The 14,459-nt window shown below is 38.2% G+C and overlaps 1 protein-coding gene across 3 annotated transcripts in view; it reads left to right on the top strand.

Annotated features, from left to right (window-relative positions):
- Positions 1-14,459, top strand: part of NVL (nuclear VCP like) — a 37,965-nt gene that overhangs the window by 629 nt on the left and 22,877 nt on the right. For 2 of the 3 annotated variants that reach the window (XM_014252851.2, XM_014252853.2), the window contains exons 2-13: positions 1,352-1,425; positions 1,972-2,024; positions 2,115-2,211; positions 3,075-3,129; positions 3,654-3,920; positions 4,714-4,837; positions 5,126-5,202; positions 5,479-5,613; positions 7,046-7,147; positions 8,968-9,085; positions 9,565-9,709; positions 11,990-12,260. In XM_014252851.2, the coding sequence (XP_014108326.2) occupies positions 1,352-1,425; positions 1,972-2,024; positions 2,115-2,211; positions 3,075-3,129; positions 3,654-3,920; positions 4,714-4,837; positions 5,126-5,202; positions 5,479-5,613; positions 7,046-7,147; positions 8,968-9,085; positions 9,565-9,709; positions 11,990-12,260 (1,518 nt within the window). The remainder of the gene's footprint in view (positions 1-1,351; positions 1,426-1,971; positions 2,025-2,114; positions 2,212-3,074; positions 3,130-3,653; positions 3,921-4,713; positions 4,838-5,125; positions 5,203-5,478; positions 5,614-7,045; positions 7,148-8,967; positions 9,086-9,564; positions 9,710-11,989; positions 12,261-14,459) is intronic. The other variant, XM_088052330.1, reaches the window with a different exon arrangement.

Raw genomic sequence — 14,459 nt, forward strand, 5'->3', positions numbered from 1 at the left:
AGGAGCTGCCCAAGGAGGTGGTGGAGTCACCATCCCTGGAGGTGTTTAACGAAAGACTGGATGTGGTACTCAGTGGACATGGTGACACAACTGGACTTGGTTGTGATCAGTCCTAGGTTGGACTTGATGATCTCAGTGCTTTTTTCCAACCTAAATGATCCTGCAGTTCTGTGATATTGGCAAATGCTGTTTGTGTTTGGAAATGTGTACAGTGATTTTATTGATTAGCTGAGAAAAGGGAAAAAGGGGATTACTTCCCAAATACATGTAGGAACAACAGGGAAAACTGATTCCTTCAAGTGGCACAGTGCTGTGTCACATCTTATGATAGTTCATAATGGCTTTGCACCTTGAACACCAGGTTTCTGAGCCTCTGTATAAGTGTACTCCACTTATAATTCCTTAAAATGAGACAGTGACTGCTCAAGGGAACTTGCTTGGTTTCATTCAGAAGGTCACATTGAATGTGGCTTGACTATTCCAAAGTGGAAAACCCAGCTGGGTTTATGCTAGCCTTGATGTTTCATGCAGGGCATGCCCATGGGTGATATGAAGTGTAAAATAATTTTAAAAGCTAAATATGTATTCAATTTAATTGTTTTGTATGGAGTTATTAATGTAAATGAGGGTTTGAAATCCTCCTTGCTGTGGCATTTGTGATACCAGATCTTTTAGGATGATTCTGTATTTTCTTCCTCTTTTTTTGAGAAGGAATTCATCTTTATGGTATCAAAAGTTCTTGCTGCTGATTTGGAGAGTGGGGGAAGAAAGCAAGTGGAGTACAATTGTACATGAATTTTAGTACATTTTCTCACGTTTGAAAATGGGTTGGATTAGCAGCTATCAGAGCAATAAAAAGGCTTGATAGAATTCACTTTATTAACATTGTTCTCTGTAGCATTCTCTGAAATGTCTTCTAAAGATTAAAGTTGTTCTTATGAGTATCCATGCTGATTCATATAGATAGTTTCATTTTGAGGGCAGGAGATCTAAACCAACAGGAGGATTACTGAGAGGAGCCAAGACAATAACATGGTGTGTGGGCTACAAAGTCAGCTTTCTTGCTAAATAAAAGTAACAGAGTTGGTTCAGCAGAAGTCATCAAAGCCCCCAAATGTAGGATGCTGCCTGTCCCCAGGAAGCAGAGCTCCTTGTAATCTGTGCTTTAATAAGCATTTCCCATTTCATTGGGAAATAGTGTCTAGTGTGTTGCAAGATAGTGATAAGCTGATTCTGATTTTCATTTCAACTTTTAAGGAGGGCAAAATTTAAAACAGGCATATTTGGTCAAGCTGTTCTGGTGAAGTGATTGACAAAGATTTTATTCCCTGCTTAAAATTCTTCATTTCAGTATCTTGCAAGTAGTAAATGTGGGCAGTATGTTGACATTGGAATTCTAGCATCTGATTTGCAGAAAACCTACAGGTGAGCCAAGATTTGTCTTCTTATATCCTGTGTTCAAAAATGTAGAATATATTAGTTTGTTCTTTTGCATTCATTATGGAAGTTATAATTTTCTTTATGTTTCCTTCATTACCAGTTGTTGAGGTTGATTGAAACAGTAAGATTGTTTCCCTCTGCTGATATATTTAATGACTCATATTTTATTAATTCATTGGTATGACAAGATCTAGTTGTGGTTTGGGCTTTTTGTGGGTTGATGCTTTTCTGTTTTAAATAAAAAGCTGCAGATTAATTGCAGCATGTTGGGGTTTACCCCAGTGAGTTTAAAATATGAGGGAAATAAGCACCTCAGTGCAGACATGGCGGGGGGAACAGAGGATCCAGTCAGACTAATACCTTGCTTGGTTCCTCAGCAGGATGATCATGTTTTTTGCCCAGGTAGTTTTTAATAGGAGCCTGTGTGGAAGCTTGGGAATCAACTTCCTATGTACTTTTTCCACTGGGAGTGATATTATGTTGAGGGAGAAATCAGTTGGTGTAACATGTTTATTTTGGTTTTTTTTTCAGTGTAGATTATGGACGAAGAAAAAGAAATGCCTTTAGAATACAAGTTGCAAAAGGTAGATCTGTTAATATTGTGTCCAAGATGCCAAATTCTTTGATTATGCTTTGGCTGTTAATTCTTAACATAGTTGAACTTTTTCTTGCAGTGTTTGAAATAATCAGTAATGAAGAAGAACACAAAGATTTGGCAGTTTTAGAATCAGAACATGTGTCAAAAAGAGCAAGACAACAAGAGAAAAATGAGTAAGAATTTTTACCACTGGATTAATGATGCCATTGCTGTTAACATTTCTTTAAAGCTTTCTGTGTTTGGTATATTACATTTTGGTTGTTTCAGGGTTGCAGGTGGATCCTTGATTTCCCATAGGCTTGTCTTCTTCAGAAGTTACCTGCAGTTATTGGAAACTTTTTTGGTGCAGAAGACAAGCAGATATTAGACCCAGTCATGATTTCTCTGGTTTTGGGAACATACAGCCCTGAATTAGTGGACAACCTTATGGCTTCCTTGATAGTTTTCCACATAATGCCCTGTTCCTCATGTGTTTCAGTTCCTTTGTTTTGTTCTTAATCGTTCTAGGGTGTGAGAGGTACTGGCCACATGTGAGAGATAAGACTACCAGACAGGCTATTCAGAGTAAATCACCTGTGAGTTGTGTGAGGTGTGAGGTTGGAATGAAATTTTCTGACTCCTAACCCTGTCCATAATCTCATGGAGTGTTCTGTTTTCTGTAACCTGGGATAGATATTAAGGATCTCATGGGAAAGTAGGACACTTGTCAGAAGGCTCGGTCTGGATCAGCAGTGATTTGCTCCTATTTTCCTTGGTGAACTGAATCACAATGAACCTACATCACTTTTATATAGGTCTGTCTTTCAGACAGGTTGGCAAGTTGATCCAACTCATCACACACTTGGAAAGGATGCATTTTTTAACTTTTCATAGTAGAAGATTGAGAGCATGGGAGTCAGGAATTTCTCTCCAGCACTAGGCTACCTACTGTGATTATGGGGAACCACATTGTAGAAATCGCTGTTGTTTTACAGATGTCTCACTTGCAGTTCTGCTCTGATAAATTCATAGTTTTTGCCTTTCCTTCCCTGTTAAGGACTACTGGAAGTGGCACAGATGACTCTGACTATGATGATTATCCAGAAGATTTAGTAAGTTTTATTTTATTACGATTGTTTGTATTTGTATAATATATGATTCTGTGTTGTGAAATTGCGCTTGAAGAGTTTAAAAGGGGAGGTAGAGATAAGGTCTAGTCAGAGTTAGCAATTCCAACTGACAGTCTGTGCAGCTGGAAAGAGGCAGTTTTCTGAAGGAAAAAGAAGAACTTGTGGGGAATCACTTTTGGGAAGGGATTGAGAGCCTGAAGGACTTGCCTATCAAATGGATGAAGTGATTGAAGGAACTGACATCTCCAACTGCTGCCAAAAGAGGTGCTGTCCCATTACCAGGAGTCATTACAGGGTAACCTAAAAAGGCTGCTGCCCCTTCAGCCAGCACATGTAGGTTTATATGCAGTCATTTGGTTGGCAGAGGAGTGGGTTGGAAGATGCCTGTTTTCTCCAGCAGTGATAATGCTGAATTATGCTTATGAAATAGTTTTCATTGACCTCTGAATATAAACCAAGTTAAAACCTGTCCCACGTGTTTTCTTTACATATGTGTAAATCTGCAGTCTACAAATCAGATGAACAGTTCCCTGCTAAGCTTATACAAGAAAGGAAATCCTGATTCTGTTCCACCCACTCCAAAAAATGACCCAGTGGAGACGTCTCCTCGTGTGAGAACAGCACCTCAAACAAGCACCTTTGCGCCAGAATCCAGAGGTGAAAGACGAATCTCTGATGGTGGCTGGTTCATTGATAAAACTCCTGATGGGAAAGACTTCTTCATTGACCTTTCTGAGGATGGAGAAGGAGAGGAAACAAAGCTGATTTCTGAGGTACTTTGTGTTTCACAAACCCAAGGTGTTCTAAGTAGATGCATGCACAGAATTGCATTTCAAATATATTTTGTACAGAAGGTAGAAAGTCACCAAATAATGAGTTTCTTCCAGTAGTTCTCAGTATGAAGGAGGCTGAGATTAGTGCCCATACTGAGAGGAAGATGAGTGGAACATAGCTGTTGCTTATTGCATTTGCCAGTGACCAGCTTACCCGGTCTGTGGCTTGCTGCAGCCACAGCAGGTGGTCTTCCTTAGCCAATGTAAAGTCTTAGTGACCCTGGGGAAAACAGGAAACTTTTTTTTTTAATTTCTTTTATCCTGTAATAGTCCTTCTCTCACATGTACTTGTGTTAACACTGAATAACGTTTTCTTACACCCCCTTGTGACTTAATAGAAATAAAAATTATTTCCAATGGAGTAAATACATTCATATAGTTGTATTCATCCTCAAAGTAGATTCCTCCATGGCATGCAAATAAATGGTGTCTGATTTTGGTTATTAGTTTTGAAGGGGTTTGCTTGGTTTTGGTTTGGGTTTTTTTGCTCATTACTATGTTCTCTTAACAAAAAAAAGTGACTATTGTAATTAACCCATTTAAAAACAATGCAAATCCTAAGTACAAAAAAGAATTTTTGCAAAAAAGAAGGTGTAAGTACCTGCCTTACTTGTCTTTATTTATATAACTTGTGTAAGTTAAGCATCATAGACACACATTTTGTTCTTTTAACTTTGCAGAAGTTCACTGACTTGGAAGGTTTTGTGTATATAATTCTGGTTTTATGTCCTAGAAATCAACAGAATTTTCTGTCTTGGAGAGTGAAAGAAAGAAGACAAAGGGCAGGAGAGCAAAAAGAAAAAAAGGAGAATTTCAAGATGTAGATGGAGAAATTGAATCCATGTTACTTAAGAAAGGTGAGAGGTCATTTTTGGTGTGTTACTCCAAACAAAGAGATGGCTTTAAACCATGGAATCTGTTATCAGAGGAGTATTTTCTGATGTGCAGAGAAGTGACCCCAGGTAGATTTTGAAAGAAATTCAGCCCTAATGTTGTACTAGAAAAATATTGCAGTACTGTGTCTGCTACTAAAAAATAATATTACTCTGTGTGGTTATCTGTTTGTTTAGGCTGAGTGCATTTTGTTTAGTATTAGCAAGTATATTTATACCATGGCTAAATTTGTGTCTTTTCCTCCTTAACAGTGAGAAATAAGGGGTCAGAGCTTTACCACCCTTCAGTGAAGTTTGAAGATGTTGGAGGCAATGATGAAACATTAAAGGTTAGTTAAAATTTTATTGGTGGGCTATAGGATGCACTGAATAAAATGTGTTATGAAAAATGACAGAGAAGAAATATTGCAGAGCTCATCTTCATGGCATTGAGCAAAGCTGCTTATAACAACAGCAAGGTTGTTGTTTTTTCTCTGAGTAATCTTTCTGTAAGCTGTCATTGAATTCAGATTGTTACACAGAACTTGTTTTACTTTGCCCTGTCTATAAGAATAGCAAATACTTATTTCTGCAATTTAAATGGAGATTTCTCGTGTTTTTAACAGGAAATCTGCAAGATGCTCCTTCACATCCGTCATCCTGAGGTCTACACCCACTTGGGAGTTGTTCCACCTCGGGGCTTTCTTTTACATGGGCCACCAGGATGTGGGAAGACACTGCTGGCACAGGCAATTGCTGGGGTGAGATGGCTTCACATTTACAGCTTCTTCCTTTTCTGAGTTGCTTTTAGAGAGAAAGAAGATTATTCTCTTTCAGAACAGACTAGAGCTTTTCATTTTAGCCATCCGATGATAGTCTGAAATATGTTAATCTTTACTTCCTTTGTTTGAATTCCATCTGAATCTTTACTTGATAGAACCTCATACATAGAGTCATAGTGACAAGGTTTTATGTGTGATTTAACTGTTTGGCAATATAGTCACAGGTGTTTTGAGAAGGGTATAAACGAAAGATAATTTTGGCTAAATTACCATACTGTTTCAAGTCTAGACTCAACTTTACCACCTTTTATGAGGCATGACATTAATTCTGTTGGGTGACACCTGTTGAACAGCTGATTTCTGAATTCCAGGACTGGATCTTGCCTGTGTCATATTGATGTTTTCAGAGCACATGACACTACTGGTGTTAATAGTTTGTGGTGATGGTGAAGCTCTGCCACTGTTCTTGTTTTGCATATAAATCTAAGGACTTTTAAGGGCTCTCAGTGATAACAATGGACATTTCTTTTTCTTTAATACAGTTGCTCCTTAAATGATACTGATTATAACCTTAGATTTAGATGTGTCTAAATTACTGACTTCTGTAGTGCAGATAAGGAAAATACTGATATTTATTTCTGAAATGTTGGTTACACCCTTCTGTCATTGTTTCAGATGTTTTAATTAGGAAGATTTAGATGGTTTCTTTCTAATACCTTATTGTAGAGTGAAGCCCTTTGAATAATTTGATATTTAATGCTTCAGTAAGTATTTGTATGCTGGAAGGGTACTACATTTGAGGAAAGAAGCATGTCACAAGTGAAAATCTTTGAGATGAAATAAATTTAATGACTGCTTCTTAAATAGTCTTTTTCTTAAATAAGAGATTTTCAGTAGTGCTCTTTTAGGCAAATTACCTTCTTTGAGCACCAAAGGGTCTCTGGTGTCCTTGAGTTGCATAGATTAGGGTTCATTCTCTTTTATATGTTAATTTAGGGATAGTTTTCTTTTGTATGTAATTCCAAGACCTTGAAATAGGCTGCACCAACCTGTAGCCCTACTGTGCTACAGTCTATTAAAGTTGCAGTTCTATTTATTTATTCTTAATAGCAGAAAACTTTGAGTGTGAGCTTTACAAGTGTCTTACTATACAATCCTACACAGATATTTCTGGAACAGACTCTGGGAACCAAACCCACTGGGGAATACCTTCCAGACTGCTAAGCAATGCTTTGGTGCCCATTTTAAGTTGGAGGATGCTCCTTATCTTTTTAAAAAATTCCTAAAGATTTAGTCTTGAATATGTAATTTGTAGGCTTAAAAGATGTGATATTGAAAAATATTTGTCCTCAAGGCAGCCAGCATTTCTAACCTCTTGCATATATTAAAAAATGTTCCTTGTTTCTTCCAGGAGCTTGAGCTCCCTATGTTGAAGGTGGCAGCAACAGAGATTGTGTCTGGAGTGTCAGGGGAATCTGAGCAGAAACTGAGGGAACTGTTTGAGCAAGCTGTGGTAAGACACCCACTGGAAATAGCTCTGTGAATTATTTGTCTTTTTCTTTGTAAAGATTCATACTTTGTTGTTGTGGTTTGAATTTGAGTAAATGTGAGTGAGTGAATCTTTATCCTGCTACACACATGGGTTGTCTCCCCTTCTGTGACCAGAATTCCATTGTACTGTCATGATGTCACAGAGCACAAAGCTTACTGTTCTGAAGCCTTGACAAAAGATTGTTCATCATAGCATTGTAAAAAGAGCAACATAAATTATTTACATATTTAGATCTGCTTGGCTTGATATATAAAAGAAAAAAATGAAGAGCAGTTCATTGTGCTTTTTTGTTACAAGAGGTTTTTGCTAATTTTGTATGGCATGGAATATGAGTGAATGTGAGAGATTTTAGGCTTTGGCAGTCCTTTTGGTGAAAAGCAGGAAATCTGGAACAAATATGATAAGAGCAGGAGAAAAGTGGAAAGTAAAGTCTTGCTTTGGTGTGACTTCTGGAAGCAAAGAGATCGAGATAGGTTGAGATAATTTTAATTTAGAGAAATGCAGATGTTTCTGATTCTTAGTATGGAGCTGATTTGTTATTTCATGAGGTCAGTTTTCTGTTCCTGACCTCTGAGAATGTTCTCACTTTATTTCATTTTTCTACTCTCCCCTGAAACTGTATGTAGGTATTTAGAGTATGCCCCTAAACAGGGCAAAAAGGTTGATTGCAAAGCTGCTTGTTATGTTTCCTGTTCATATAAATTTTAATTTTTGGAGAGCCTTGTTAAGAAGTTGTTTAGAATAAAATTGCATAGGTTATGGCAAGCAAGGAGTCTTTAGAAATTACATATGTTTTGTATGTGTAGTGATCAAGGGGAGGTTGCTCCAAATTACTGTTTCAGAAATAACATCTATGGCATAAAATATGTCTAAAATAAGATCTCTTGCCTTTCTGATAGTCTCTTACGCTCCCTTAAGTAGTTTTCCCACTTAGTTTTCGCAGCAGGTTTCGTGCAGGGGAAAAGACGATTCCTCGTTATTTGTGTGCTGTGGAGTTTTTGGGGCCTTTCCCCCTCTGTCACAGCGGGAAAGGGAATGACCACGAGATGGCGCAGCCGGTGCCTGGGAACACCCAGTGCGGGTTTTGTACTTGGGACATTTTTGGAACAAGATTCCACTGTTTTCCTTGAGTTTTCCTTTGCACTACTTGGCCTTTTCGGGAATATTAATGATCTTACATCAGCTAAGCACCGTTATATTAGTTACACGAATTATTAATCTGTGTTATTGTTGGCCTTTGATGAAGTTCATGGGATTTTAGAACACTTGTGGGAGTTTCTCACTGCTCGTTTTTACTCTTCGAACATGGTCGAGCTCTCTAGTAGCCTTGAATTTCCATGACCACCTACTGCTCCTTTTGTTTCATTCTGTGTGTCAATAATCCTACTCTTGAAATTCCACAGCTCTAATGTCACTAACAGAACAAACAACAAACCAAACCAGACCTTTCTTGTGTGCTTTTCGTTCATGGAATTCAGCAGGCAGTCACAATGGAATATTTAGGGAAAACGTAAGGCTACACAGAGGTATATTTAAATTTTAGACAGTGTGTAGAGACATTTTGAATCTCGTGCCTTAATTACTCCATAGCTTCAGATCAGTGAAGTTTCATAGTCTGATGGCTCTCCAGATTGTCTGCAAGAACAGCAGAATTTTTCCAGGACTTGATTGTACAGCAAATTTACAGTAAGGGTTACAGATCAGAAGACCTGAAACATTTCTTTCTTGTAATACACCCTGCCAGTGTGATTTTGTAATTACGAATCTTTCTTGTTCCTTAGTCTAGTGCTCCATGTGTCCTTTTCATTGACGAGATCGATGCGATCACCCCAAAGAGAGAAGTCGCATCGAAGGACATGGAGCGGAGGATTGTAGCTCAGTTCCTGACTTGTATGGATGGTGAGTTTCAGGAGCAGCTGTGCTAAAACCAGATTATAATTATCAGCCTCACTGTCTGCTTCCCTTCAGTAGTGATTTCTGCTTACTTTAGAGGAGGTAGTGGCAAGAATTTTTCTTATTTTGATAAAGTTTGCCTGGGGAGTGGTGGGAAGATCATAATAAATATGAAGGGGTGTTACTACAATATTTTGACAGTGGTTTGTCAGATTATATAAGCCTGTCTATTGTATAAACAGAAATAATGGGGGAACCTGTTAATTAATAATTAATGTAGCTGTTAATTTTTAAATTTTTGCTTGATGACATTGCAAAATGTAAGTTTTAGGTAGTAGAGACAGAGATGAGCAGCAGTTCAGTCTGACTGTTGATTAGTTTATCTCTGCTGACTACTATCATGTGCTGCAGAAACAAGAGTCCCACAGATATGGGAACCAATGACAGTGAGTATGAGTACTGACTTCCTTCATTCTTTCCCTTAGACTTGAATAATGTGGCTGCCACTACCCAGGTCCTTGTTATTGGAGCAACAAACAGACCTGACTCCCTGGACCCTGCACTGAGGAGAGCTGGGAGATTTGACAGAGAAATTTGTTTAGGGATCCCAGATGAAGGGGCAAGAGAGAAGTATGTGTTGTAAAGTAAAACTTCCATTTTGATATGTTGATAAAGAAAATAATGTGTAAGTTAACATACAAATGAAGGAAAAGTACTTCATTGTGTTTAGTTCTATTTGTACCTGAACACACCTGTGGGTCAGCACACACTGAAAAGTTGCAGAAGGCATTAAGTGAGCACCTATTTGTCTTGTTTGCTGTGCCTACATTTGGAGTAACTTCCCTTCTTGTGTGTAGAACTGCTTTTAACATTATGTTAATGGCTTTCCAAGTGCCTTAACAGTACAGATGATGGAGTCAAATGTATCTTTTATGTATCAGGAAGTTAACATTCTGTCTTTGGTGCTCCCTATGTAACTGTTAAATTAGGAACATAAATTAAGTAAAGCCCATTTGTACCTTAAGCAGCAAGCCTGGATTCTTCCATTCCTTTCCTCATGGAAACATACCAGTCCAGGCGTTAAGCTGAGCTGCAGTCATCCTGCGTTGTGTAACTGTCCCTTTTTACTTCAAAGATCTGTGACTATCAGACTAAGTTAAAAGAAATAAATCTATTTTTGCATTTTTAATTAAAAAGGAACTGCTACTCATTTCCTCAACAGCAAAAAACATGGGAAAGGAAGCTTGAAAAACGTACAGCTTATCTTGTTATGGAAAGGAAAGAAATGTTAAAGGATAAATTTCTTCTTATTCTCAAATAATCTTACTTTTAAGTTGGAGAGGCAAGCGCTTCTGCTTGCAGTATTGCCCACTTTGCGTTGTCAGCACTCAGGCCATTACTCCGCCCTAGGATTTTTCCCCTCTTTTGGCCATACCTCCATTTATTTTTTTCCTCCTCCCTCCCTTCTTCCTCCAGATTTACTGCCCTGTAATAATTATGTTCCTCTTGGCTGTGAGCAAGACATGCAGATGGTTAGAGGTAGAACTAACGAGTCACCTGAGGAGAGTTGTGATTGTCTGATAGTTCCTAGGAACATGTTAAAATGATGATATTCCCAGAAATAGCATGGTGCCAAAGGACGGGAGCTGTGAATGTCAGAGCCATCACAGGTTCCAGTGGAATCACAGGCATTCATATTATTGTTTGCTTGTATTTGTGTTCCTGGAGGTGTGGGCTTCAGGGACTGATGATTTTCTTTTTAAAATTCTTCCCTTCTGCTGCTTTCTGTTTAGTTTTGTGGAAGGCATGGTGGTGTTGGTTTGTTCCTTTATTATAAAATGAAGGGGTTGCATAGGCCTTATAAGTCCTCACAGTGTGCTGATTTAGTGTGTTAGTCTTGCTGAGGGCAAGGTTTGAGCTGTGTAGTTGTGGTTCTGCAGCCTTAAGGGGTGCAGTGAGATGAGAAAAGGCACCTGGAGATCTTGCTTTACCTTGTGTTTTCTTGTGCAAATTCAGAATGGGCCATTTGTAGTTCTGAACTGTTTACACTTTGACTCAATTGATTAACTACAGGTCTTGTCAGACAGGTTGAAAAAATCTTGAGAAACAGGCTGTTATCCCTAATAAAGATTGAAAGGAGAGATGGTGGAACTTGCTAGTGGGGAGGAAAACAGATTAAATATATTATAATTTTAGAGTTTTGAAGAGTTTAATCACTTAGTTTTTTCATAACTTTTCTGTAGTTGCATTGATCTGGAAATAATTTGAAGTAGATTTTATTGGAACTAGAAGTATGTTACTGATCTGGACTTCTTTGGTTTCTGCTGCCTTTTAAAAATATTTTGCCAATTAACTGCTATTTTGCTGTTGTATTCGTTTATTCTGCTTTCAGTGGTCAGGGTAAGATACTGAAGATTAAACCTTCACACAGTCTGATTTCATTTGCTTCTTGCAGAATACCTTGTTGTGGATGTTCTTCAATAAATAAATTTTTAAGAAGCAGCATGGAACAGACAGTGCAGGCTTAGGTTGTTAGGAATACAAGGTTAAATGTATCAGTGAATAATTCGTCTGTATCTCTATGGTACTCTGAGACCTAGCCTGTCAGTTTTGAATATAAATTAGGGTTGAAAGGTGACCTTTAATATTTTGGTCACCAAAACCACCGATAATGCCTGGTCAATGGTGTTGGTTTTTGTTTAAGAAGTGACAGGAAGTTTATAGCACAGTTCTGTGGGTTTCAGTGTTGGTTACTTCCTACTTGAGCAAAAGCTTCCCACTGTGCTCCTTCAGTTCATGTGGACTGAACGAGATCTTAAATACTGTTTGTTTTCATATGGAAAAAAAAAAAAAAAGTAACAGCTTTTTGTTCAGCTTTATATTTTTGGTTTTTTTCCCTTTCTTGGTTAGAATTCTTCAGACTTTGTGTCGAAAACTGAAGCTCCCAGAGTCGTTTGAATTCCGTCATTTAGCACGGCTGACTCCGGGCTATGTGGGGGCTGATCTGATGGCCCTGTGCCGTGAGGCAGCGGTGGGCACAGTCAACAGGGTCCTGATAACATCTGAGGAGCACGGCAGGAAGCACACACACTCTGCTGGGAACACAGCTGAAGGAAGCCCGGGAATAGGAACGAATGTCCTGGTGGAAGAGGGCACCAACCAACCAGAGCTTCCACCTAAGGTATGTGTTCCTTGAAGCATGTGTTTTTAACATCTGAAGAGTTGAGCCATTTTAGAGTTATGAAAGTCATTAATCATAAATTCTCAAACATCCACAGCCAACCTAATATTATATTTAGATTTAGAAATCACAGCTTCTAAGGCATTTCCTAATGACCCATTAGGAATGGGTCAAACCATTCAATGATTGGTTCCATTCAATGGAATCCCAAACCCCAGTCCTCCTAAAAGTTATGTTCATGTTTTATACAAGGTGTGTTTTTTTCCCTGGGATTTTTGGATTTTTTGTTCTGTGTTGTTTTGTCTTCTAGCAGAGCGGAGTTTCGAAGTTGGCTGTATCTCTCTTCAAAAGTGTATTGCTTGTAACAGAATTTTAAAAGTATCAGACTTGCACTGAATATTTTGTACCAGCTTTTTGCTGTGCCCTCAGTGAAATGTCTGTGAGGGCCTGGGGCTCTTCCATGACCTTGGTAGGGTTACAGTAAGCCAAAGTCTAAAAGTATTTATGCAGCCTTTGTTTGCCTTCCAGCTATGTGTTTACTTGAGGTAAGTCATATGTGGTGTCTAGTACCTGGTTTGAGGAAGAGAGGAGCTGTTAATGTGCAGGACAACTGGAACTCTGTTGCAGAAAATAGTATTTCAAGGGCCAGAATTATTTACTGGCCTAAGTAACATGAAGGTTAGTGAAGCAGAGCAACTTCATATAGAAATCTTTGGTCCTGCTTCTCAAAATTTGGAGTCTGTATATGCCTTCATTATGTGTGGGCCTCTTAAAGATTTGTCAGGAGATAAGTGGGCTTAAATGCATATTGTGCTCAGGTTCTGTTTTTAGGAGGGCTGTCAAAGAGCAGTGTTGCTGTGATGACAAAAATCAGTGTAGAAAGCTGTAGTAAGCCTTTGTATTAGTATAACATAAGCATGGTGCTCATACCTCCCAGTGCTTCCTGGGGCCTGCTGTAGCCAAAAGAAGGTGGGGAGTGGAAGCTAGTTCCAGCTTTTATCAACATCACCGTGATCAAAGGGGTCATTGAGAATGAGGAAGTCTAATCCTAACAAAGCCATGTTTTGATAGCTGGCAGGAGGTTGACATAGTCTAATACAGGGTATTGTCATTAAAACCCTTGTATTATATTTATAATGGAAAAATAAACATACAAAACCTTTAAAAATCATTCACACAATTCAAGTAAACAAACACAGTGGTCTTGGCTATTTCAGAGTTTCTCTCAATGGCTCTTGAAGAGGAGGGAGGACTTAAAAGGAATATCAGGCATTCTAAGCACTTGTATTTCTTTGTGGTCAGTTGTAGAGCTGTCCTAGCTGAAATTGGTAGGAAGTGGTACTTTTTCTTTATACTCTTGTAGAAAAAATGTTGAAAGTTAAAAAGAGTTTTTACATTTATTTTTTCTCTCTCTATCTTATAATGGAAGTCAGTTTTACTTGTAGTGCAGTATCAGTTTGCTTTGATGCTGCCTTTCTATATTCGAATGGGGATGTATTTATGTTGTGAAGATCTGAAGTTCTTTGATGGAGTGTTTTCTCAGTTCCCAATATGGAAGTGATTGGAGAAATTGGAATATACCTCCCTTGGTCACTGTGGTCTGCAACATGGGCCAGTGCAAGAAAGTATCACCCTGCTTCTCTGTCCTGTTTGCCCAAACTTTTGTCAGGGCCTGATTCAAGAATAAGGTCTAACCAGGTTGAGGAAATGAGTTGTCTTGAAATAAGATGATGTTAAATAAAAGTGGATGTTCTAGAAGTGTGTTAAGAGTTTTATATTCAGTTTATACAAAACTGAATATTCTGCAAATTGTTGGAATTGTGCTGTCCAGCAATTTTTCACTTTCTCTTGAAAGCAGTTTCTTGTTAAAAGTAGAATTAATACATATAAATACATATTTTGGAAATTTCAGCGTGGAAATAGCTTTCTCCAAGTCAATGTGGGAGAAGCAGTAGGAAGAACTAGAAGGCAAAATACATGTGCTAGCTCATTTTCTGTATCATCTAAATCAAGATTTTAGGCTCAGCTCACTGCTTTCAAACCTGTTAAATGTACACGGAGCTTCCCTGAAATATTTTTATCACTAATAGTAATTTACATATTTTATGTCTATTGTACATAATAATGTGATTGATAGTTGAATTATGGCTTTGAAAAAGCCCTTTAAACGGCTCTGATTGTCTAACCCAGTTGCATAAT

This window comes from Pseudopodoces humilis, chromosome 3 (assembly GCF_049639895.1).
Source record: "Pseudopodoces humilis isolate 2021_Gansu_Grassland_sample_001 chromosome 3, ASM4963989v1, whole genome shotgun sequence".
NCBI lineage: Eukaryota > Metazoa > Chordata > Aves > Passeriformes > Paridae > Pseudopodoces > Pseudopodoces humilis.